The following is a 24,791-nucleotide window of genomic DNA, read 5'->3' as shown; positions in this document are numbered from 1 at the left end:
AACACAGCATAGTACCCTTTTTCACTTGCAACCATGCGAACTCTTGATTGTTGAGCTCATTTGCCCAAAACCAAAAGCATAGTGCGTGGTTTTAAAGATTGATAGAGAGATGAAAAACAATCATCTCAGACCACTTCCAGTTCCTCAATTCGTGGTTGCCTCTTGAACCCTAGGCAAAGAAATTGCAGAGATGGGAGAAATGTACGTTACCTACGACTCCGTGAGACTCCAACGACCAGCGACGGCGGTTCCAACCTCTCTCTCTCTCTCCCCCCCCCCCCCCTCTGAAGTACTATGACCACATGTGACTTGTCCAGGAGAAGCCCGGTTCTGTATTTTATCTCGAGAGAGGGGCAATATCGATATTTCAAGCAACTACAGTGGTAATTATATAACCAAGGGGTCACATTCTCTTTTCGACCCATAATAGTCCGGGACTTAAAATAGACCAAACAAAAAGAAACAGTCCGGACTCAAGTCTGAAGGAGCTAGGTTTCATCTCCCCTTTTCAGGTCACAACAACCGTGGTGCGTTCGTGATCTCGCAATCCTTTTATGAAATTTTATATTAAAAAAGAAATATTCAATCTTCTCCTCTCTTTATTTATTTATTTATTTATTTTATTATTATTTCTGCCATTTTGGGAATGGAAGATCAAGTTGTTCATGCGAATCTGGAAATTTAGTTTTGATAAAATGGTGATATAATGGTGGACTGAAAATGGGATCTGTTTGTGAGGAGTTGGGTTTCATTTGTTGGACTTTCATGCTCTGTGATTTTATGGGATCTTCTTTTTCTTAATTGCTTCCTCTGAAATTTGATGTTTTGGCGTGCATTGGCTAAATGCGGAAGTTGTTGGATGGGGTGGGGGACGGGATTTACAACAGTTTTTTGTCAAAAAATGAGAACTTGATTAATAAGGGATGATGGAAGTGTGAGAGGAGTGAGATTGGGTTAAGTGAAAGTCAGAAGGTGAACTCCTGTGAGGGCACTTTAAAGAGGGGCTGCCACCCAATCATATCAAGATTTAGCTTGAAAGATGCAAACGATTTGTTGATTATTTATGCACTTGACAGAAGGGAGAAAAAAAAATATGCATCCTTCAGATTGTATTGGTAGATTTTCATTTTAACTTCTTGGTAAATTTTGGATATTGCTACTTCATTTTTGCTGTTGGTATTGTTATTGTGTTTGTGGTTGTGGTTGTGGGCATGCATTGGCATTGTGTGTGTGTGTGTGAGTGAGTGAGAGAGAGAGATGATTATAGGAACAAACCCCAAAAAAAGCCTTTTCAATTTCTTTTCCTAAGTTATAGGAAAAAAAAAAAAACCAGTGCTCCCGACTTCATGGTCTGCAAAATTTTATTAATAAAAAAAAAAGGCCTCACTGTATTATAGAAGGCTCCAAAAGTTTATATAGATAGATGTAAGGTTTTCTCAGTTTATGAAAAGGATTTCCAACCCCCAAATTTCAGTTATATTCAGATCTCTATAGTGGATGATCTTTCAAGATCAGTATTGAACAGACTTGATTTGAATGCTGGGTATTATCCTGTCTTGTGATGTAGGTACTATTTGACTGTGTTTAATTTTTGTGGTTTTTGTTATTTTTTTTTGCCACACCTCATATATTGGGTGGCTGATTTTTGCTTATCAGTAAAGTAGTTATTTATGAAACAAAAATAAATAAAAATGAAAGCAGAAGAGAAGATAGACCCATGCAATGACTGCTATAGTTTCAGTCACACCTTACAAGTTCAGCATGTCAAAATTGAAGTACTCTGGGGATATGTGAACTGTTGGACTGTCAACTAAGTTATGATTTTGCAGGAACTTGGGATCAGATATAAGTTATCAAAAGAAAAAAAAAAAATCTGTTAAATCCAGAAAAATATAAAAACCCCCAAAACCAGATCATGATAACCTACCATTTGTCCAAAAATAGCCTTATTTAACTTGGAATATGCGATCTCTCTGTTAGTTTGGACATTCATTGCAGGTCGACACATCTTTGTATTGGCTGAACATGAAAAGAAAGCATCGCTTTGCTAGATAGAGTATCAATAAACTTGTCACAATGATCATTGGTGCTGAACAACTGATCTCATGAAACAAACTTAAGGTACACTGGCATTGTGCCCAGCCTTTTCCCCATTATAAAATATGGTCAGAATTTTAAGTAGTTTATTCAATCATGTTGGGTGAGGGTGGACCTCAGCACAACAGTAATGTTGCTCCATTGCAACCTAGTAGTTGCAGGTTCGAATCGGGAAACATCCTCTCTGCAAATCTGGGGTAAGGTTGTGTAAATTATGGCCCTCCCATAACCCCGCAGTGGCAGGAGCCTTGTACACTGGGTATGCTCTTTTTATTCAGCCATGTTGGGTGATGATTACAAAAGTTTCCTTTTTAGGTTTGAAAATTTTCGCTTCCCTTCCCTTTAATTTTGCTTGCAACCAAACGGAGCCTAATTAAGTGAATTGTCAAATTGAAACAACTGGGTTTCTTAAAGGGAATGACCGAAACCAAATGATAAGCAGAGAACATGCTGGTTTGATTTCATTTCAGTCTTGGTGATTCTATGTCCAAACTAAACCAGAAAAGCAGAAGGTTCTAGTTTAATCATGTTCAACCACTGCTCAGTCTGATTCAAAAACTATGATTGCACCACCTTTTTTTTGGGGGGGGGGGGTGGGAGTGAGGAATAATGAATACAAATTGTATTACGAAAGAGAAATGGCTGTATGAACACAATGTACAACAACATTAGAGACCTGGAAACTAGGCCAAAGAAACAACCAAAACAAGTAGCTACATTGGGACACACTCAAGTAGGAAAATTTCGGTGAACCCAATTTTTTGTTAGATCGTCTAAAGGAAATATTCCTACTTGACGTAAGGAATCTGGCTCTCCTTGTATGATGCAAATACAGGCAACCCCGCACCGACCCATGCAAGAAAACCCCACTTCACCACTTGCTGACCAATATTGTATCATCTTCAATTATCAAGTCCAACCACTAATTAGCTCTGATCCCTCAATAACTGCCTTCAATTTGGCTTTAATGCCTAACATGGATTGGAAAATGGAAAAATAATTTCACCATGATTCCAATCACCTCCTAATCAGCTAATGCTGGAATTATAGAAGTGCTAGAATGAACTTTCTAAGAAGATTCCATTCCTATTTTAGTTATCAATAAAAGATTCTTATGTTCCTATTTTTGTTCCTGATGTGTGATTCCTCTATTTCAGTTTGGTATAAACAAAGCTCACCAAACACAATTGGCTTAGAATATTTTTGTTCTCACCTCTCAGTCAACTAATCTGAGTAATACATGGAAATGTTTGATATACGCAGGAAAGGAACAACAGATGGAACCCTCTACTATGCAGCCAGCTGTGTCATTAGCCTCTAGTGACCAGAATGATGAAGTTGATAAAAAGGTAGCCCCTACTGTTCTGCAAGAATTGTTGCTAGCCTCTAATGAGCAGAGTCATAAAGTTGAACAGGTCAAGGGTGACGACAACAGTGTGCGGGCAGATGAAGGAAGATTGCTGAATGGCTGTACTTTAGAAACATTTTCAAAAGGTATTAGCCATGGTTCTTTGCCATCCTAAGCAATAATTAATATAATTCTGAGTTGTGAAACTGGACCTTTAAGTTCTAATATTGATTTTAGGTCTATATGCTTAAAGGCTTCCCAGTGGTGTTCATCTCACTAAAAGTGCTTAGTTTTTAATGAAATTTCAGTAACTTTTCCATTGCAAGTTTGCTTCAAGATATATTTACTATTGCTTTATCCGAAAACAGAGTTGGATAGAGAATGCATGCATTTGGAGTGTCTTTTACAGATTTTTTTTTTTTTTCAATGTGTGAATTGGTTCTCATAACTGTATGTTTCTCCAATTAAAGGTTCCCACAAAACCTCCCCCTCCCCCTCCCCCTCCCCCTCCCCCCTCTTCTCTTGGTTTTGTGCGGACCTTTATCGTTTAGAGGTGACACATTAAAGCAACTAGTCATTATACTGTCATCGATGGGTTTTTAATAATATGGACCATATGGTGCATATGTTGTTTTGTACACAAGGATAGAAAAAGAGATGGGGCCTTTTACAGTGCATCAGGAAGCATTGTTAACCTCTGATGAAAAGAATGATAAAGTTGAGCAGGCCAGAAGTGAGGCTAACGCTTTGATGCCAAATCAAGGAAGCCTTCAAAATGATTGTATTCCAGAAAGCGAGATAGGTATAACAAGATTCTTCTTGATCTTGCGCAGTCACTGAGGATCTTTGTGGTGTCACCCTTGATGAATTTATTAGTGTGGAAATCTCATCAAGATAAAAGCTGACAGAAAATGCTAAACCTACCTCTGAGTGAATTGGTGGCTGTAAAATGCCTTTATTCTTGAACAAATGCAATTTAAACCAAGTTATAATGACATCAATATCCTCAGGCTCTGGGTTAAGCATACACACAATGCTGCCTGCTGAATTTTCTCAAAAGTGCTAGGTGCAAAATTTGTAGGTTTTAAAAGAGCCTCTTTTGGAGCTGGTGTTTGCCAGAATTTCTTTCAATGATATATTTTTGATATTTGTTAATGATTTTTCAGAGAGTTAGATAACTCTGTGAGTATGTCCCATATTCTTACTCAACATTGTTTTAATATTTCAAGGAATTAAACCAGAAATCGAACCCTCTACAACACAGCATGAATTGTTCTTGGCCTGTGATAACCAGAATGATAAAGTTGAGCAGTTTGGGAATGGGGTTGACACATCAATGACAGATGGTTGCACTCCTGAAAGCAAGACAGGTACAGGCACAGTTTCTTATTGATGTCCTGAAATATCTGAAGCTACATCTGGGAAACAGATGCAGATGTGAGAATCTTTATCAATTATGCACGCTGAATTTCTTCCAAAGTACTTCTTTTCAATTTAACTTCATATTTAGCAATTTTCATGAAATTCTGTATCCTTTGGTTATAGTTTAGGGTCCGAAAGTTCTCTGAACTAACTTATCTCACAAGGAATAGGTTCAGAGAGAATTGATGGCTTTAAGAAGCATCTCTCATTTAGTCAAGTTTGTGCTCTGAACATCCTTTTCTCATCTTCATCACTTATTTATTTTTATTATTTAGAGGTCCAGGGTTAAAAGAGGTCATTTGAATTTCAATTCTCCCTAATGATGTTTACTTACATGACTGGATCTTTCAACAATAACAGAAATGGAGCACCAGGTAGAGTTCTCTACAGTGCAACAGGAAGTATTATTGCAGACTGATGACCAGGATGATAAAGATGACCTGGTCGGTATTGCTGACGATACTGTGATAACAGATGAAGGATGCTGGCCAAATGATCATACTCCTGAAAGCAGGACAGGTAAAACTCCACTAATTACTGAAGCCATTTCTGAAAGCAAACATAATGATAACCAAGGTAATTTTTTATTTCAAAATGATCATAGTTGTCAAGGCGTCACCTAGGCATCCAGGCTCTTTCTTGGGTCCAAGGCGACAATACGCCTGTTTCTCTCTCTCTCTCTCTCTCCCTTCACTTTTGCTTTAGGTGATGTAGATCCCCTTACTGGGCTACACTATCACAGGAGGAAGTAGAAGGCCCAGACCGGCCAGCCTTCAGCCCTTGGGCTGAGATCGAGCCAGCTGGTCCTCCCTTTTTGGACCCTTATTAAAACATATTTATTTTTAAGTTTGAGCTCCTAGAAGGCCCTTCAAGTTGCCCATCGAGCCAGCCAAGTACAGCTGTCCAGAAAATCCTCTTTGCTGCCTGAGGTCTCTTCTTGTCTCTTATGTTTGACTGGCCAAAGATGTTTTGCACAAGTTGAGTTGTCTTCTAGAATGTCCCTACCCTATGTTGCGTCCTGTGGAAAGTATGTATCTACGCAATAGCAGAATGACTTCCTCTTGGAAGGGTAAAAGAAGTAAACAAAAAAGGGGAGGGGGGGAGTCGGCTGCTCTTCATTAGAATATCCATATATGATTCTAGTAAGAGCCAGTTCATCTGAATAGAATATTGAAATTAGTTGGAAAAATTTCCTACTATCTAGGTCCTTTTGTAGCCGACACCATTTACTTGGGATAGGTTATGATTGTTGTTGTTGTGTGTATCTAGATCCCTTTTCCTTTCGAAATAGGAACAGGGGAATTCTTGAAATAGTTGTTTGATGCCTTTTTATGATTTCTTAAGCTGCAAGCTAGAGTTTAGTTGCTAAACAATGTTAGTTTCCATTTTCTTTTAGTTTCCTATTTTGAAACCAGTTTCTATTTTGCAAGTTTTTGCTCTCTATTTAAGAGAGGCTGCTGTACCAATTTTACACAATTGATGAATGAATAATTTTGCAGTCAATGCTAACTCCAATCTCCTGAGAAATGATGAACAACAGCTGAGATAGTTTCGGGTGAGAGGCCAGGCTGAGGTAGCCATTATCCCACCCACAACTACCCTTCTTCATCCTTCTCCTCTTTTCTTCTTAACTTCTATTTGTTTGTTTATTGTGAGAGAGTGTTTGAGAGGTCCAAAGCAGCCTATTGAAGTTCAGAATCTCCATCAGAAGTTCAGCTTGAAGGCAGCCAGAATCAGAATTGATTTCAGCAGTTTGTCAGGGTTTCAGAGCCCATCGACTTTAGCCAGAACTTCCTACTGTAAGCTATCTTCCCAAGCCCTTTTGTGTGTTTCCTAAGCTCCCTAAGAGCGACCTTCGACCAGCTTCTCAACCCTTGCTGACCAGCCAATTGGCAGCCACAGGGTTTTTCTCTTCTGCCCAGAATATCTGATGTAGATGGATTGAACCACTTAAGAGCCAGCCCAGATCTGGCTTATTTTGGGCCAGCCTTGAGCCAGATGTGCAGCCAGGTATCCAGCGTTTTGGGGCCCATCAAACCAATTTCTATGCAGCCCCAAAACCAGAAAACACCGTTCATGGACTCCTGCAAGTTTTGTCTTCCAAAGATTCATACAGCTGTTCTATATTTGGTGGAAAACAATCTCAAGAAGAATACCTACAGCAACCATCGAACTACATTAGGATTTAGTTTCTATTTTGTGTGTTTAATTTAGTTTCCTTTTTGGTTAGTCAATTAGTTTCCTATTTGTATATAGGCTAGTTTCCTTTTATGTTTAGTTGTTAGATTCAATTTGGTTAAGCTTGGTTAGCAGGATAGACACAAATAGAAAGTCTTATTTCAATCCATTAGTTTCCTTCTTTTTTTTTCTTTTTTTTCTTTGTTTTATGTCCAAGTTAAATAATGCTATTTAAAGCCATTTTTCTCAATGAAAAAGGGAGATTGAAGTTTATCAAAAATTGGAAGTTTACTCATGGCTAAGATAGTTGTTACCTTGAGGGTTGAGATACCCATTCCTAACTCTATTCCACCCTTCTCAACCCATCCATCAAATTCCTTTTCTTCTTTGTTTTTTCCTTTTTTTGAGTGTCGTAAGATCATATTAGACTCACAAACAAATCACCAAGATTGATGATCAGAAGGCAGCCTTGCAGCCAGAATCGAGCCAAACCTGTTAGAGTTTTGATATACCAGTGGTTGTTTTGGAGGAGGTCTTAGCAACATTCTTTAAGACATGTTGTCTCCTTAGTTGGGCAGTCCTTAACTTGTCTTTTACCTGAGGTATGTTGAGTGGGTTTAGAATGAATGGTTTGCCTTTGTGATTGAAGATGCATTGGTTCTTAGTACCTCCCACTAGCACATTGTTGTCATATAACCAAGGCCTTCCAAGTAGGACATCAGTGAGGACCATGGGGATGACATCACACCATATACTTTCTTCATAATCTGAGACCTTCTATGGGATTGAACACTGTTGAGTTACAGCCATGGTGTTGTTGTCTAGAAGAGATACCTTGTATGGCTGTGGATGGGATTCAGTCTTAAGCTTTCCATCAATGACAAAGGCATGAGATACCACATTCACACAACTTCCACTGTCCACAATCACTTGAGCTTTGTAAGGTCCACTAGACATTAAGGTGTAGAAGATATTGTGCCTCCTCCAGTCTTCACCCTTAGTTTCAGACATTAGGATTCTTGTAACTACATTGACATAAGCATGAGGATCATCATTCTCTGGTGCAAGCTCATCTTCCAGTTCATCCTCCTCTCCTTCAACTGCAACATTAACAGTCCAATCATCATCCTGAGGTTCGTGGATTTGTAAATCTGGATTGAATTCAATGGCATTGATGACAGAGTAGGATCGTCCCCGTTTAGGGCAGAATTTTGCCATGTGTCCAGTCTTTCCACAAATGTAGCATGTCACAGATCCACTCTCCCTTCCCATTGGAGCCTTCCCCTTATCTTGTGTATCTTGTGGAGCTCGGGTAGGAAATCTAGTGGGTTTGGTTGGTACATACTACATAAGGCTTTTTGTTGTCAGTTGGCTAGATGTACCTTCTAGAGGTTGTTTTGATTAGATCCTCTGCTTCTAGTGATTTGTCAAAACAAGTACTTAAGAAGGGTATCTCTATCACACCAAACTTCTCACGAATATCATACCTTAACCCCAGTTTGAAACGGGATATAAGCAGTTCATCTTCTTTATGGGCACCTGTTCGTGAAAGCAGTTCATTAAAATGATCAATATAATTTCCTATAGTCATAGTACCTTGCCTGAGAGTATTCAACATGTCGTAGAGCCGATGTCGGTAGGTGGGTGGTAAGAATTTATCATTAAGGATAAATTTCAAGTCTTCTCAATTGTGAGGCATCTGACGATTGCGGATCAGCCTATTCTCTTCATTCCTCCACCAGTTAACTTAGTGACAACTAATTAGATTTTCTTTTTTTCAGGCATACGGTACCACCAGAAATAGTCATCAAAGGAAGTTACCCAATCCTGGTAGTAGAGGGGATCATGCCTCCCATTGTGCTCTTTCAATTCTAACTTGACCTTGTACGTATCGTCAGGTTGATAAAGCTGATTGTCATACTCATCATACTCATCATTCTGAGCTGGGACATTCCTTTTAAGTTACATAGTGACTCTTTTAGGAACATTACCAATGCAATTAACAACAGGTTGAACATTAGTTTGGGCAACAGTTGGTTGGGTGTTAGAGTGGGCAGCATTACTCTCCTTTAGGTCAACCAACTGTTGGTCATGTCCATCCAACCTCGTAGACAAGGGTTGGATTCTTTCATCACATCTTGAAGGGTGGGTTGGGGTTCTTCTGTCTGAGCCATAGCTCTGATACCATTTAATGCAGGAGTAGATTACAAGAAACTACCCCAGCAGTTTATAACCCCAAACAATACAAATAGAAGCAAGAAACAAATAAATAAGACCATCAAATAAACCTCCAAGGATACAATACCCATACATGAGCAAAACCAGCCCAAAACCCAACCCGATAGGAGAGAGAAAGACCTACTATAGAGCTAGAGAGAGAGAGGTGCGGCCAGGCCTATAGGACTCCAATTGAGCTTCAAATTTGATCGATTGTAGGGCCCACCAGGGTACAAAAACCCCCAAATATAAAGAGCTTCTGATGGCTGGTTATGGAGTTATGAAGGTTCTTGATTTTTGACCTAGGAGAGAGTAAATCAAGAACTGCAAAAAAACCAGAAGTGAACGGCGGCTGGTGGCTTCCCAACAGAGATCGAGTGGCCCTCTTGAAGAGTTGAACCAATCCTTAAAAAGCCTTGCAGATCAAACCTCAAAGTTGGCCAAAAGAAGAGATCGATTGGTTCAAGAATGGGCAGTTCTTGATGATCGATCTTGCAAGGACAAGTCTGAATTCTCTGCGATTAATAGCTGCTGTAATCAGTGAACAGAAATAGAATTTTAACTGCAGAAAATAAGAGAGGTAAGGGAATGTGGGGGAGGAGTGGCTGTCTCGGCCAGGGTTTCTCACCCACAACTATCCCAGATGTTCTAACATAATGAATGCAATTTCCTTTATTCAAATATCAAATTATGAGTACATAGGCTTCTCTATTTATAGAGGGCAGAATAGCAATCAAATTACTACTAAGAGCTAGTTTCCCAATAGGACTAGACACTCCTACTACAACTAGGAATTCAAAATTGGACTAGGAGTAATAAACCTATGTGGAAAACAAATTGAGTCTTAAGACAATTTAGACTCGACATACCACTTACTCAACTCGATGGGCCCAATGGTCCACTAATTAATTAAAACAACTACTAATTATTCCCCTAGCTAATGGGCCCAATTAACCCTTATTTTTACTTAGCCACTCAGGTGGACCAAGTAGGGGTTCGGTTAGCTTCTTGGCTGGGCCCTAGCCACTCAGATGGACTAAGGCTGGACCCTTCTTCCTCTCATATTTCCTTCCATAATGTGCATCTACATCACTCGCCCTGTCAGGTTATCTACCCTGGAATCAAAGCACAGATACAGAGCTTACAAATGTAGATGCTTGCAACCATCGGCCTAGTATGAAATTTTATCCGATAGTTTGGCATAACTCTCCCAACCCCGCCGACACGATAAAATGATGCGTGTGTCGCTCCTTCAGCCCCAAAACGAAGTCATACTAAGTCTATGCGGAACCAAGGCGAGAATCCCAACCTGGTGATAATCGACGGGCCCGTGAGGGGTCACCAGGCAACAGTGTGGCCCCCTCAGTCCACCGTAAGACCGGCATCCGGCATCTTAGCATTTGACAAGAGTAGCTCATTCTGCGTCATACACCGAGAGAACCAGGTCAGGAACTCCTACCTGAAGAGTCCTAGCCCAGGCCAGGGAGCCAAGCACGGAAGCCCCTCTGCGGGAATAGGCTCGGAGCTCGAGACGACAGACACGCAGAAGGAGTCCGACGCGAGCAAAGAAACGTTCCCAAGGTACTGGTGCTAGTGGCTGAGCCAAGGTAGAGGCAGGTAGAAACAATCTGAAGCAATGCCTAAAGCGATTGAGCGAGAAGATCGACGAGATGCAGAAACCCACTCCTGATATAGCCGTGGCCCCGGCTCATAATGCCCTCTCGGATGAATTGATGGATGTAGATTTGCCAAATAACTTCACGGTCCCAACCTTCATAATATACAACAGATCCATATGACCATCTTCTATACTATTGTTCGACCATTCGGGAAATCTGATGCGACCCGCTGTCGAGCTTTTGCGACCTCCCTACGCTACGCTTCTTTGGATGTCAAATTTAAGGCCTCAGTCAATTCGAAGCTATGACGAGCTGACAAAGGCATTCCTCACGATTTTAGGCAAGCATGAAGCAACGCAGACTCCTGCCAATGTATTGAACATGAAGCGAAAGTGAGGAGCCCATATGAGAATTCCTTACCCGGTTCACCAAGGCTACTCTATAAGTGAAAAACTTGCTGAAAGGAGTGGTATACAGTTCACTGTGTAATGCCATCACCCATCCAGAACTAGTCTAATCGTTGGCTCTCGACTTACCCTAGGCAATGCCAGAACTACTGAGGAGATGCAACCAATATGCCAATACGCCAATATGGACGATGTGCTCGCGGAAAAAGGAATGACTGATAGGGGAGATCAGTCTGAAAAGGACAGGAAGAGGCCCCAGAGGGTCGAGGATGACGGCCGCGAGCAGAAGGCAGATCTGACCAATTGTTCGACTGAGGGACCGACACAGAGTAGCTTGAGCTGGACCGATCTTACTCCTAGAGATCTAAGACCAATAATACTTCCGATGGCCGAGGCTAATGGTGGCAAAGCCCGAGGAAAGGAATCCTTATCGATATTATAGATACCATCGAGACCACGGCCACGATACGAAAGAATGTAAGGCTCTGAAGAGGGAGATTGATGAACTAATCAAGGCTGAGTACCTGAACAAATATCTGAAGCATAAATTTGATGGGGGGATAACAAACCTATAACAAGGCCGGACTGAGCCACGCCAGGGAAGGACAAAGAGGAGCCGAGCCTTCTTCGCAGGATGGAAATAAGCCCAATGGCCCTGCCATATTGACCATAATAGGTGGACCAAGTGCAGAATCTGTGAGAAAGGCCAAGGAACATGCACATTTTGTCTGCACCATCGAGCATCCGTTAAAGGACGCTCGAGTCGACCTAGTAATCATCTTTTCAGACTCTAACCTAAAGGGACTCAACTGGTCGCATAGCGATACAATCGTTCTACAGATGGTCATTGCTAACCGACCATTCCATAGGGTGTTGGTCAACATCGGAGCTTCAGTGGACCTCATGTCATATGAAGCCTATGAGAAGCTGGGTTTCAGCCGAGACAAGCTAAAACCGACTGGCGGCCCTATATACAGCTTCTCAGGGATGCCATCTGAGATCGAAGGAACCATGGATTTGCCAATAGCAATCGGAGATGGCCAAAAATCCTCCACGGTTATGGTCACCTTCATGGTGGCGAAGGTAGCCTCCACAATGCAATCTTAGGGAGGTCGAGGCTGAACAGCTTAGGGGTGATCGCCTCTACCTAGCACATGAAAGTAAAATTCCCAACGGAGAATGGCATAGGAGAATGCAGGGTGAGCCAAAAAGAATCTCGAGAGTGCTACATGAACTTCGTGAAAGCTACCAAAAATTCATGCCTTGGCCTAGCCTACCATACAGAAATAGTCAACAACAGGGACGAAAGGGCTGTGCAAAGGCCCGGACCCACGGAAGAGTTGGTATACGTACCCATAATAGAAGGCCAAGGGACCGTACAGATAAAATCCCTATAGAGTGATGAACGAAGAAGCTAGTAACTCCAGTTCCTCAGTGAGAATCCTGACATATTCACATGGACCTCTGTCGACATGCCTAGCATACCAAGAGACATAGCCGAACATAGTCTAAATGTAGACTTGAACTGTAGACCCATCCAATAAAGGAGACGAAACTTTGCAATCAAAAGGCAAGACATCATCAACAATTAAGTGGGACAACTACTAAAATCGGGAATAATAAAGGAGGTTAAGTACCCGAAGTGGCTGGAAAATGTTGTCATGGTCCCTAAACAGAATGGAAAATGGAGAATTTGCATAGACTACATAGACCTGAACAAGGTTTGCCCCAAGGATTGCTATCCTCTGCCAAAGATAGACTTGCTGATAGATTCTACCACAAGACATGAGATGCTTGTATTCATGGATGCATACTCTAGTTACAACCAGATCAGAATGAGTAAGCATGATGAAGAGAAGACTGCGTTCCTAACACCTATGGGAAACTATTTCTACACAGCAATGCCATCCAGGCTGAAGAACGCCGGTGCAACGTACCAACAGATGGTAAATAGTATTTTCAAAGAACAAATCGGTCGCAATAAGGAGGTTTATGTTGATGATATGTTGGTAAAAAGCACGGAGGAGACCAACCACATCAACGATCTGGCAAAGGTCTTCGAGTTACTTAGAAGGAATCGGATGAGACTAAACTGAACTAAATGTGCATTCGAAGTCACTTCGGGCAAGTTCCTGGGATTCCTCGTGTCCGAGATGGTATCGAGGCTAACCTTGAAAAATCGAGGCAATCCAGGAAATAAGCCCTCTAAAGAATGTTAGAGATGTCCAGAGATTGACCGGTAGGATCGCCGCGTTAAGCCGTTTCATCTCCCGAGCCGGAGATAAATGCCTACCCATTTTCAAATCTCTAAAGAACCTGAAGAAAGGAAGCAAGATCTTGTGGACTGCAAAGCGCTAAGAGGCCTTCGAGGCACTGAAGCACTATTTATCCTCATCACCCTTACTGGTCTGACCCGAGCCAGAGGAAGAGCTCAAATTATATCTAGCGACATCTCTAGTGGCTGTCAGCGCGACCCTAGTCAGGGAGGAGGTCCGACGACAAATGCTAGTCTACTACGTCAGTCATGTCTTGATAGATGCTGAAATACGGTACCGAAAAATTAAAAAGTTGGCTCTTGCTTTGGTGATGGCAGCACGAAAGCTAAGGCCATATTTCCGTGCACACCCTATGTCGGTAATCACTGGGCAACCCTTAAAAAAGGTTTTGCACAACCCGGAGATCTCGGGGTGCATGGTAGTGTGGTCAGTCGAGCTAGGAGAACACGACAATACTTATGCACCCAAAACTGCTTTAAAAGGGTAGGCCCTGGCTGACTTCATAGTTGAATGTACCTTAACCCCCGAAGAGAAGGCAGAAGTCTCTGGTCCCAACACCCATTGGATGTAACATGTTGATGGGTCAAGCAACGCCGCAGGAAGAGGAGCCGGGCTAATGCTGGTCAGTCCAGACGGATTTAAAATCCAGCTCGCCCTGAGATTTGCCTTTGAGGCCACCAACGACAAAGTGGAATATGAGGCTCTGATTGCAGGATTAAAGCTAGCCAAGTCAATACTAGCACAAGACTTGATAGCTCACAGTGATTCACAGCTCGTGGTAAACCACATCAATGGGGAATACGAGGCAAAGGATGAGTGAATGATCAAATACTTATCTGAAGTCAGGAGCCTCATCAATCAGTTCGACACATTTACCATACTTCAGGTACCACGGACTGAGAACGCCTCGGCCGACTTACTCTCCAAGTTGGCCTCACGAAGCTATGGAGAACTAGGAGCTACAGTATACCTGGACCAACTCGACAAGCCCTCCTGCATTAAGGAACAGTTAATTGCACCACACCTATACCAGAGGAGAGTTGGATGTACCCAATCATAAAATACCTCCAGGAAGGCCAGCTGCCAAATGACCTAGTCAAGGCCGAAAAGAGGAGCGGCCAACTACATTGTGCAAGATGGGATACTGTATAAAAGGTCATTCTCCGAACCTTTGCTAAAATGCTTAGGACCCAAGAGGCAGAGCAGTGCATGCAGGAAGTGCATGAAGGCATAATGTGGTGCGCATATGGGAGGGCGAGCCCTAGCTTATAAAATACTATGCCAAGGATTCTACAGGCCTAAAATGCAGCAAAACATAATGAAATTCGTCCAACAATGCCTTAAATGCCAGAAACATGCCCCCATCCCGAATATACCAGCCACAGTGCAAAGCTCAATCTTATGCCCAATTCCATTTGCTATGTGGGGGATGGACATCTTAGGTCAATTTATGAAAGGAAAGGGTGGAGTAAAATTCCTGGTTGTTGCCATTGACTATTTCACCAAGTGGGTTGAAGCAAAACCCCTAGTCAACATAACAGAGACAGCAGTTGAGAAATTTTTCAAAGACATCATATATCGGTTCGAGATCCCAAAGGTCGTGATAACCGACAATGGGAAATAGTTTGACAACCCAGCATTAAGAAATTCTGTAACCAATATCATATCAACTTCAGAAAGACATCGGTCGCACATCTGCAGTCAAATGGCCAGAAGGAAAAGCCAAATCATACACTGTGGACGGCATAACGAAGAGACTTGACCAAGCAAAAGGTGTATGGACAGAAGAATTATTGAGGGTGCTATGGGCCTACAGAACCACGGCCAAGACCCCTATGGGAGAAACCTCGTTCCGCCTTACGTATGGCATAGAAGCGTTGATCCTAATAGATGTGGTTCAGTCATCCTCCAGGACAGAGGTGTTTGATGAAAGCAATAACAAGGAAGGCCTACGTGCGAACCTAGACCTTGTCGATGAAGTACGAGAAAATGCCCTTATCCTGAGTGAGTCATACAAGCAGGGAATAGCTCAATTCTTCAACAGAAAGGTCTGCAACAGGGATTTCTGCACTGGAGACTTGGTGCTCAGAAAAGCAAGCATGTCAGATCCTGAGAACTCAAGAAAACTTGAACCAAACCGGGAAGGACCCTATATAGTCCGCGAAGTGGTACGCCCTGGAACATACCACTTGCAGACTCAGGGGGTAAGATCATACCCAAGGCATAGAATGCCGAAAATCTTAAAAAATTCTACCAGTAGAACCTGTAATTGGCAATAGCTACAAGCCACAACCCGAGCACCTTGACCGCCGGTCAAATTGGTTTATCCTTAGAATATTTCTTTTTCTTTAGATTCTAAATCATGCAATTTTTTTTTTTTTGAAAAAATTCAATTCAAAACTTCTCTTTTGCATTAGTCGTGACAATTCGCTTCACCTGTATCACGGCTCAGATATGTAATGCATTATATTTAAAGTAAAAATGAAGCACCCAATTCTCTCCATCCATGAACAACTTATCGGCCTGGTTCGGCCCTAATACTGTCCTAGACCTGGCTCGGACACCTAAACCCTCGACCTAAGAGGCATACGCAAAAATGCTAAGCCCTAGCCCCGTCTCGGGCTTAGCATTAGCCCAATTCAGCCTTAGTACTGTCCTAGCCCCGGTTTGAACACTTAAGCCCTTGACCCAAGAGGCATACGCAAAAATGCAAAGTCCTAGCCTCGGCTCGGGCTTGGCATCGGCCAATTTCAGCCCTGGTACTGTCCTAGCCCCGCCTTGGGCTTCAAATCAGTCCAGTGCAGCCCTAGTACTGTCCTAGCCCCAGCTCGGACACCTAAGCCCTCGACCCAAGAGGCATATGCGAAAATGCTAAGTCCTAGCCCTGGCTTGGGCTTGGCATCGGCCCAGTTCAGCCCTAGTACTGTGCTAACTTGGGTTTGGCATCAGCCCTGTTTGGCCCTAGTACTCTACTAGCAATGGCTCGGGCTTGGCATCGGCCCAGCACGGTCCTAGGCCTGCAAGGCGTATGCAATTATAATGCTATGTTTCGGTAACAGTACAACCCTCAAATTATAAACTAAGGTCAACATCAACCCATGGCATGCAATGTAAGACCCAAAGATAAAAAAGTATTTCCATTGATGCATTCGGAATATACAAAAAAGTACAAGGAAAATAAAGAGAGTACACAAAAAAAAAATAAAAGAGGAAAAAGTAAAGGAGCTTTCTCCTCATGACAAGGGGCAGCAATAACAGGGAGAGGAGTCTTCTTGTCAGTAGCGGCGGCGCCCACCTAGTTCACTTCATCTCCTGCCTCCTCCACAACTGGCCACCTTGTAATATAGAGGACTCCAACGGAGGAAGTGCTCGTAGTCACTCAAATCTAGTGTGGGGTACTTCCTCAGAATGAAGTTGACTGCCGTATCCGAGCTCGAGTTGAAGGAAGAAGTGTTGAGGCTCAGCAGCCACTCTTGTCCCGTAGAAGTCACGTATCTCTACGGCCTTCTCCTCGACCTCCTTAAGCTCTAACTGGTGCTGATCCCTCAAGGATTGGATGGAAAATTCCTGAGCACCTATTTTCTTGCGAACCTCCTACTGAAGCTCAGTCACCTCCGCTTGAGATGCCTCCGTGGCCTTCACAATCTCGCTCTGCTCCAAGAGCAGTCTTTGTACTTACTCCTCCAGCTCTGTAGCTCTTTTCTCATGCGACGTGGACTTAGCTTCTGCAGCACGGCAATCTTTGCTCACAGCCTCTAGCTGCCCCCTAATCTGAGCAAGTTGGTCTCGGAGATGCTGAGCCTCCTCCTCAGCCTTCCGCTTCCACGCCGCCACCCTTTTAAAGCGGCTACATACTTCCATCAACCAGTGAAAACCCTATTCAAAGACAACATCTTAGAGTCATCTCAACCCGAAACGTAGCAGGAAGGGAAAGAAATGGAGAAATGTATATGAGTAATCATATTGCAAATATGCTGATACATGAAGTCAGACATAAGGATCCGGCAACTACCGAATCCTGTCCAGATCCAGGCGCGGCCGTCCCTGCTTGCCCCAGATACGGGCCACTTCCTTGTCTGCAATGGAGGACTCCTCCAGCAACTTCTAGGCAGGAGGAACTGCCCTTTTTGCCCGGAAGAGGCCCCTCGGGGGAGGCCTCGACAACACCGCTGCGCTGACCATCACCCCCCAAGGCAGCCTCTTCCCTCTTCCGACCCTCGTGGGTTGGATCGACAGATTGATCGAGTGGTTGAGGAGAAGACTCCGTAGGCCCGGAACCGTCCCCCAATACCTGACTTGCAAGGGGAGGTCCCATTAGGTTCTTCCCTTTGTTCGCACCCCTGAGGATAGATATGTCCTCTCCTCGCTTGTCCTCTCCCTCGGGTGACCTCGCCACCCGTTGAGTGGGCGTGGCTTCTGACTTCTTCACCTCGGCATCCCTTAAACTCGAGCCACCTGCACCTTTACTTTTGGCGGCTTTCTCCTCGGCCCTCTTCGCAGCCAGCTCTACCACCTTCCTTTTTCTAGCCTCTGCCGAGGCAACGGCAAGCCAATGAGGATCCAGCTGAAAGCCAGTGAGGATCCAGCTGAACGTTCATATCTGTAGCAACACTGTAACTTTAGTGAGGAAAAAAAACAACCAGAAAGAAAACAAAGGAGGGAAAAGGAAATTTTCTGAAAGACGTGGCTTAGGCCTCACCCCCACTCAGGTCCCACTTCTGAAGGAAGTCCCCTTGGAGCAGTCGGACATCCACGGCCTCCCCGTGTAGGCGCATCTTGACTATCTGCCTCATCTTCACAGAGGGAAGGGGTGCGGTTCAGCTTTTTGAGCGGGGGTTTGGCCTAGCCAACCCTAAAAGGGTTAACCAGCATCGTCACGAAGAGCCTCTCCTTCCACCCTTTCACTGACGTGGGCATGAACTCTAAAAAATTACACTACCCCATACAACTTCCCCTTATCTTAGGGAGTGAAGTAGTACCACCCTGTGATATGCTACTTTAAAACAAAGTAATAATGGAAGGGGCCAATAGTCGCAAAGCGCCTCAGTTGGGCGACGTAGACCGCAAAACTGAATAGGATGTACCAGGAGTTGGGCATCAACTGACCAGGGAAAATGCCCCAGTAGTTCAAGGCTTCAGTGACAAAGGGGGCACGGGGATCCTTAGCCCACAGAAGAAGGCTGCCTCATACATAGCCACTTCATCCTCGTTGGATTCAGTAGACTCCCTACAGTTGGGGATTCGCATAACCACGTCATTGGGGATCTTGTACCGCTCGCGGTAAACCTCCAAGACTTCTGACAGAAGGACCCCCTAAATGACGTTGGCAACTCGGTGAGGCCCAAGGGACAAAGCTGAACCTTCCCCTTCGCCGCCCTTCGTAATTCCTTCATCACCAGCACCGCCACTGCCACCGCCACGCCACCGCCATCGCCATCTACCGTCGAGCTTTCCCCATCGTCAAAGGCATCCACAGCATCCTCTCCCTCTTCCTGGGCAGCCTTCACATTGCCATCGGCTTAAAGGGTAACGGGCTCAACCCCCTTGGAGTCAGCTTCAGTACTCGAGTCTGTCTCAGAATCCGAGCCGTTGGTAGAGGACTTGGATCTGCCAGAAGAAGTGTCCTCACTGGATGACGAAGTAAAGGGGGGCATCGAACATGCCCCTTATGGTGGCTGTTTGAGATTTTAAATGTAACCGCAAGCGTCCGGATTAGTGTAGCTACGGGTCGAACACAAGGAGAGCAGCCACTTTATTTTTTTTGCTTCTTTTAATAATACGAAAGTGAACTGATTAATGATTGTGATCTAATTCTAATTACCGTCCTAAACATATGTATCTAAAATAACGTCCTAATCATTCGTCATCTAAGAATTTAAACACGCAAGCCATGCAATTAAAATTAAATAAATAAATAACTGAAAATAAACAACTCACGCAATTAAAAAAAAAAAAACAATAAAGGAAAAAAAATTGCTGAAATAAAAATAAAGTAAAAGAAAGGGGATAAAGCTAGAAAGAGACTCACAAGTAGGTTTATCTACTTAGCCCGAGGAATGCATCATAATATGAGCTTCCCTACTTTACCCGAGAGTCACTCTTACAAGGGTTACTGTACTTGGCTTTAGGGAAATGGAGAATTAAAATAAAAGCAATAAATTGATGATTTTCTGGCTAGGAGGGGCAAAACTAACACATACACTAGCCATGAACCTTGGGGGAAAGGGATAGCAATAATGTAATGACTGAAATTAAAATCTTAAATTAAGAAAGAAATGGTAGTCAGAAGAGGGAATGAGAGGAGGGAGAGAAGACTACTGAAGGAGCCTACTTACTTGAACTTCAACTCTTGAACTAAAAACTTGACCGATTTGAAATACTACCAGTACTAAAAACCAGATCTGGAATAAACCAAATCTGAAATTTCTAGTACTAGAGAAAACAAATCTAAAGAAAAAAAAAATTGAACTTGAAAAACATGCTCCATAGCTTGTTCTTGTCACCTAGAACTAAGCCTAGAACTAGAACTTGGAAATTACAACTTCAATTGCTTAAACAATAAAAATAAAAGACTGAATAAAAAACAAAAGTGCTTGCATTAATTGAATAAAAAGAACTTACAAATGTGTTTAAAGTATAAACCTAGAACTAGAGCTAAAGAAAGAGAAAACTAGAGAGAGCAACTAAAAAAAAAAACCCTAGTAGAAGAATGAAGTGCCTCCTCCCCTTGTGTTAATTTTATTATATAGAGAATGGGGGAGGGAAGCTAACGATTTTAACTTCTAAAAAAAAAAAATTTTTTTTATCTTGTTGATGAGGTGGAGGAGAGAGAAGATAGAGAATTGTAGGAAGTAGGGAATCTCCAACGATTTTGCTTCTTTTTTCCTTCTTTTTTTTCTCTCTTCTTCAAACGTGGGCAGCATCTTGGATGATTTTTTTATATTTTTTTTCCCTTTCCTATTTTTTCTCCATTTTTTCTTTTTTTCTTTTTATTTCCTTATTTCTCTCTCCTTTTGCTTAAAAAACCCTTTGGCCAACCTCCTTTGAGTGATGAGTAGGAGAGAGAAAATCTTCTAAAATAAAAACCTCAACAAAATGGCAGCTAAGAGGTTCGAACTTGAGACCTCCTAATAAGCAAGGGATTTTGCACAACATAACTCACCAACTATGTTAGGTAGTTGTTACCAAAAACGAATCTTCAATCACTTAAGGATGTGGTCCATCGATCATTGTTGTCATTTGGAATATTCCTTGTACCTTTGGGACAACTGCAAACGGGTTGGTTGTGCATCTTGGTTCAGTTCTGATCCATTATTCTTTTTCTGACCTGAAAAGAATAATCACTTGTACGAGTGACTAAACGAATATGTACTTTTAATTGAACAATCCATCTTGCTCAGAATTTCCTCCTCTTTGTAACCATGAAAAGAAATAGGACCTTTTACGTGTAAAATTAGAGATATAGTGCTCGATAGTCCTTAAGGCCTTGAAAATATAAAACCTACAAAAAGAGAGTAAAACCCAAGGTAGTTCTATTCTAAATATGTAAAATGTATATTTCAGCACCCTAGATTTCACACATAAATGTGCTTATCAGAATTCCCCCACACTTAGATTTTGCTAGTTCTCGAGCAAAACAAAAAGAAAAAGAATAAAAACAGAAAACCTAACTCACTTTCGTAGGAATCACGGTTGCACTTAGCATGTGCAACCAGCCTTTAAACCCCTAGGTCACCCCTAGTGGACAAGTTGTGTCTCGTGGGTGTTTGTAGTGAATATACACCCAAAATTCAGAATAAACAAATCCCAACCTTGGCTAAAGGTAAGACCCATACCGATCCGGAGCAAAGATAATTTCTTTTACAAGGGACCCCCATACTTGAACTTTTATTACCCTTTATCAATTCCAGGAACTAGCATATTTCGTAATTTGGAACTCACCTCGTCTCTTCCAAAACATCCTTATCTTAAGGTAAAACCACTTGTGAAGAAATAGAGAACCAATGACTAAGGCGTTGGAGTGGTTTTTACCAAAACATATTACCATGCATTAATGACATTTACATATTTTTTTTCTCCTTTTTTCGCTTAATAAACTCTATTCTACTTCACTACTTATGGCCTAAATGACATGGTGGAGTGATGAGCATATTTATGTGTGAAATCTAGGGTAATAAAACATGCATTTTACATATTTAAAATGGAGCTCCCTTGAGTTTTACTCTCTTTTTGCAGGTTTTATATTTTTAAGGCTTTAAGGACTATCGAGCGCTATATCTCTAATTTTACACGTAAAGAGGTCCTATTTCTTGTTATGATTGCGAAGAGGACGAAATGCTGAGCAAGATGGACGTGTTCAATTAAAAGTACACATTCGTTTGGTCACCCGTACAAGTGATTATTCTTTTTAGGTCAGAAAAAGAATAATGGATCAGAACTGAACTTAGATGCACAACCAACCTGTTTGCAATTGTCCTAAAGGTACAAGGAATATTCTAAATGACAACAAGGATCGATGGCTGACATCCTTAAGTGATTGAAGATTCGTTTTTGGTAACAACTACCTAGTGTAGTTGGTGAGTTGTGTGCAAAATCCCTTGCTTATTAGGAGGTCTCAAGTTCGAACCTCTTAGCTGCCATTTTGTTGAGGTTTTTATTTTAGAAGATTTTCTCTCTCTTACTCATCACTCAAAAGAGGTCGGCCAAAGGGTTTTTTACGCAAAAGGAGAGAGAAATAAGGAAATAAAAAGAAAAATAGAAAAAAAGGAGAAAAAATAGGAAAGGGAAAAAAATATAAAAAAAATCGTCTAAGATGCTGCCCACGTTTGAAGAAGAGAGAAAAAAAAAAAAAAAAAGGAAGCAAAATCGTTGGAGATTCCCTACTTCCTACAATTCCCTATCTTCTCTCTCCACCTCATCAACAAGATAAAAAAAATCTTTTTTTTAGAAGCTAAAATCTTTAGCTTCCCTCCCCCATTCTCTATATAATAGAATTAACATAAGGAGAGGAAAAAACTTCATTATTCTTCTAGGGTTTTTTTTTAGTTGCTTTATCTCTTTAGCTCTAGTTCTAGGTTTATGCTTTAAATACTTTTGTAAGTTCTTTTTATTCAATTAATGCAAGCATTTTTGTTTTTTATTCGGTCTTTTATGTTTATGATTTATGCAATTGAGTTGTAATTTTTAAAGTTATAGTTCTAGGCTTAAATCTAGGTGATAAGATCACGAGCCGTGGAGAATATCTTTTTTTTCAAGATCTGTTTTCTTCAGGCCTAGAAATTTCATATTTGGTTCATTCCAGATCTGGTTTTAGGGTTGGCAGTGTCTCAAATCACCCAAGCTTTCAAGTTTAAGCATTGATTCAGGTAGGTAGGCTTCTTCAATAGTCTTCTCTCCCCCCTCCCATTCCCTCTTCTGACTACCCTTTATTTCTTAATTTAGGATTTTAATTTCAGTTATATTATTACTTTCCCTTTCCCCCAAGGTTCATGGCTAGTGTATGTGTTGGCTTTCCCCTCCTAGCCATAGAACCATCAATTTATTACTTTTATTTTAATTGTCTCCCTTTCCCTAAAGCAAGTAGAGTAACCCTTGTAAGAGTGACTCTCTGGTCAAGTAGGGAAGCGCATATTATGATGCATCCATCGGGCTAAGTAGAGAAACCTACTTGTGAGTCTCTTTCTAGCTTTATCCCCTTCTTTTACTTTATTTTTATTTCAGCATTTTTTCCTTTATTATTATTTTTTTTAATTGCTTGGGTTGTTTATTTTTAGTTAATTATTTATTTAATTTTAATTGCGTGGCTTGCGTGTTTAAATTCTTAGATGATGAATGGTTAGGACGTTATTTTAGATACATATGTTTAGGACGGTAATTAGAATTAGATCACAATCATTAATCGGTTCACTTTCGTATTATTAAAAGAAGTAAAAAAATAAAGTGGCTACTCTCCCTGTGTTCGACCCGTAGCTACACTGATCCGTACGCTTGCGGTTACATTTTAAAATCTCAAACAAGTTTTTGGCGCCGTTGCCGGGGAGATAGTTGCATGTTATTTTTCGCTTTCTTTTGTTAAATTGGAGTGCTTAGTTTGCTTTGTTTTGTTTTTCCTTTTCTTTTATTGAATTTCTGATAAGAACAACTTGCGATAATAGTTGTATCGGTGGTGGTCGTCATGCCTCACAGTATGATAAAGACAGGTTTCGCCCTGTAGCAGTACCTCAGGAACTAACCTGAGCAATACAGGATCCCTGCTGGTAAGCACCCAAAAAGCCAAAAAAAAAAAAAAAAAAGGTTTTGCTTTCCATTCTTTTGTGCTTGTCTTACTCTAGTTGTGGGTAGTTTCTGTTGCATGAGTGTTAGGTGAGTACGTAATACTAAGAATTGGTTAGAAAGAAGAGATCCAACATGTAGTGATCCTATACGTTTGCTCTCTTTAAAACTTTTCAATATGGGAGACCAACATCAAAACCATTCACCTAAATCTATAAAAGATAGGTTCTACCCTGCTAGAACAGCCCAACCTTTTTGCATAGTTCTACCACAAGCCTAGGGTAATAATTTTGAACTCAAATCTTAATACATCACTATGTTCCCCCACTTCCATGGGTTGACCTCTGAGGATGCATACCTATTTCTAAGGGAATTTGAAAGAGGTATGTGTTCTAATTAAGATCAAACAACTTTCTGATGATGCTGTTAAGCTTAGGTTTATCACTTTTGCATTAAAAGATCAAGCTAAAAAGTGGTTGTATGGGTTACCCACAAATTCCATAACCTCATGGGAACAGTTCACAGTTGTCTTCCTTAAGAAGTTTTTCCCAACTCACAAGACCATTAAGCTTAGAAGTGATATGCTTTAGTTTAAGCAAAAGTCTAGTGAGTCATTTTTCAAACTTATGGAGAGATTCAAGGATCTACTCCAAGAATGCCCTCACCATGGCCTAGACTTATGGCATTTATGTCAAAAAATTTATGAGGGTATTGATTACCCAACTAAACAAATGATAGAGTCTATGTGCCCTGAGGGATTCACATCCTTTACAGATGAAGGAAAGGCACGGGAATTCTTACTTGACTTAGCTAACAAAACCCGTGAATGGGAATCAACCCAAGAAAGTGAAAGAACCATAGGACGGAAAAGATATTTTTTGGATAGGATAGTAGCCAAGGAAGCCCATTTGGAAAGCCTAATCAAAAGAATTGAGGCTATTGTTCCTAGAGAGCC

General features: G+C 41.6%; 1 protein-coding gene and 1 non-coding gene across 8 annotated transcripts in view; one reads left to right on the top strand and one right to left on the bottom strand.

Moving 5' to 3' along the window:
• Window positions 1-414: 414 nt before the first annotated feature.
• Window positions 415-24,791, top strand: part of LOC122081790 (L10-interacting MYB domain-containing protein-like) — a 48,438-nt gene continuing 24,061 nt past the window's right edge. Inside the window, exons 1-5 of one of the 7 annotated variants that reach the window (XM_042649074.1) lie at window positions 510-527; window positions 1,999-2,121; window positions 3,361-3,591; window positions 4,675-4,815; window positions 5,228-5,386. In XM_042649074.1, coding sequence (XP_042505008.1) covers window positions 3,375-3,591; window positions 4,675-4,815; window positions 5,228-5,386 — 517 coding nt within the window. In that variant the 5' untranslated portion in view covers window positions 510-527; window positions 1,999-2,121; window positions 3,361-3,374. The other 6 variants (XM_042649073.1, XM_042649072.1, XM_042649069.1 and 3 more) reach the window with 6 other exon arrangements.
• Window positions 24,403-24,509, bottom strand: LOC122083001. The gene has a single exon (XR_006141530.1). It is a non-coding gene; the product is annotated as a small nucleolar RNA R71 (small nucleolar RNA).

Source organism: Macadamia integrifolia, chromosome 6 (assembly GCF_013358625.1).
Source record: "Macadamia integrifolia cultivar HAES 741 chromosome 6, SCU_Mint_v3, whole genome shotgun sequence".
Classification (NCBI taxonomy): domain Eukaryota; kingdom Viridiplantae; phylum Streptophyta; class Magnoliopsida; order Proteales; family Proteaceae; genus Macadamia; species Macadamia integrifolia.
This window is presented reverse-complemented; position numbering and strand designations above follow the sequence as displayed.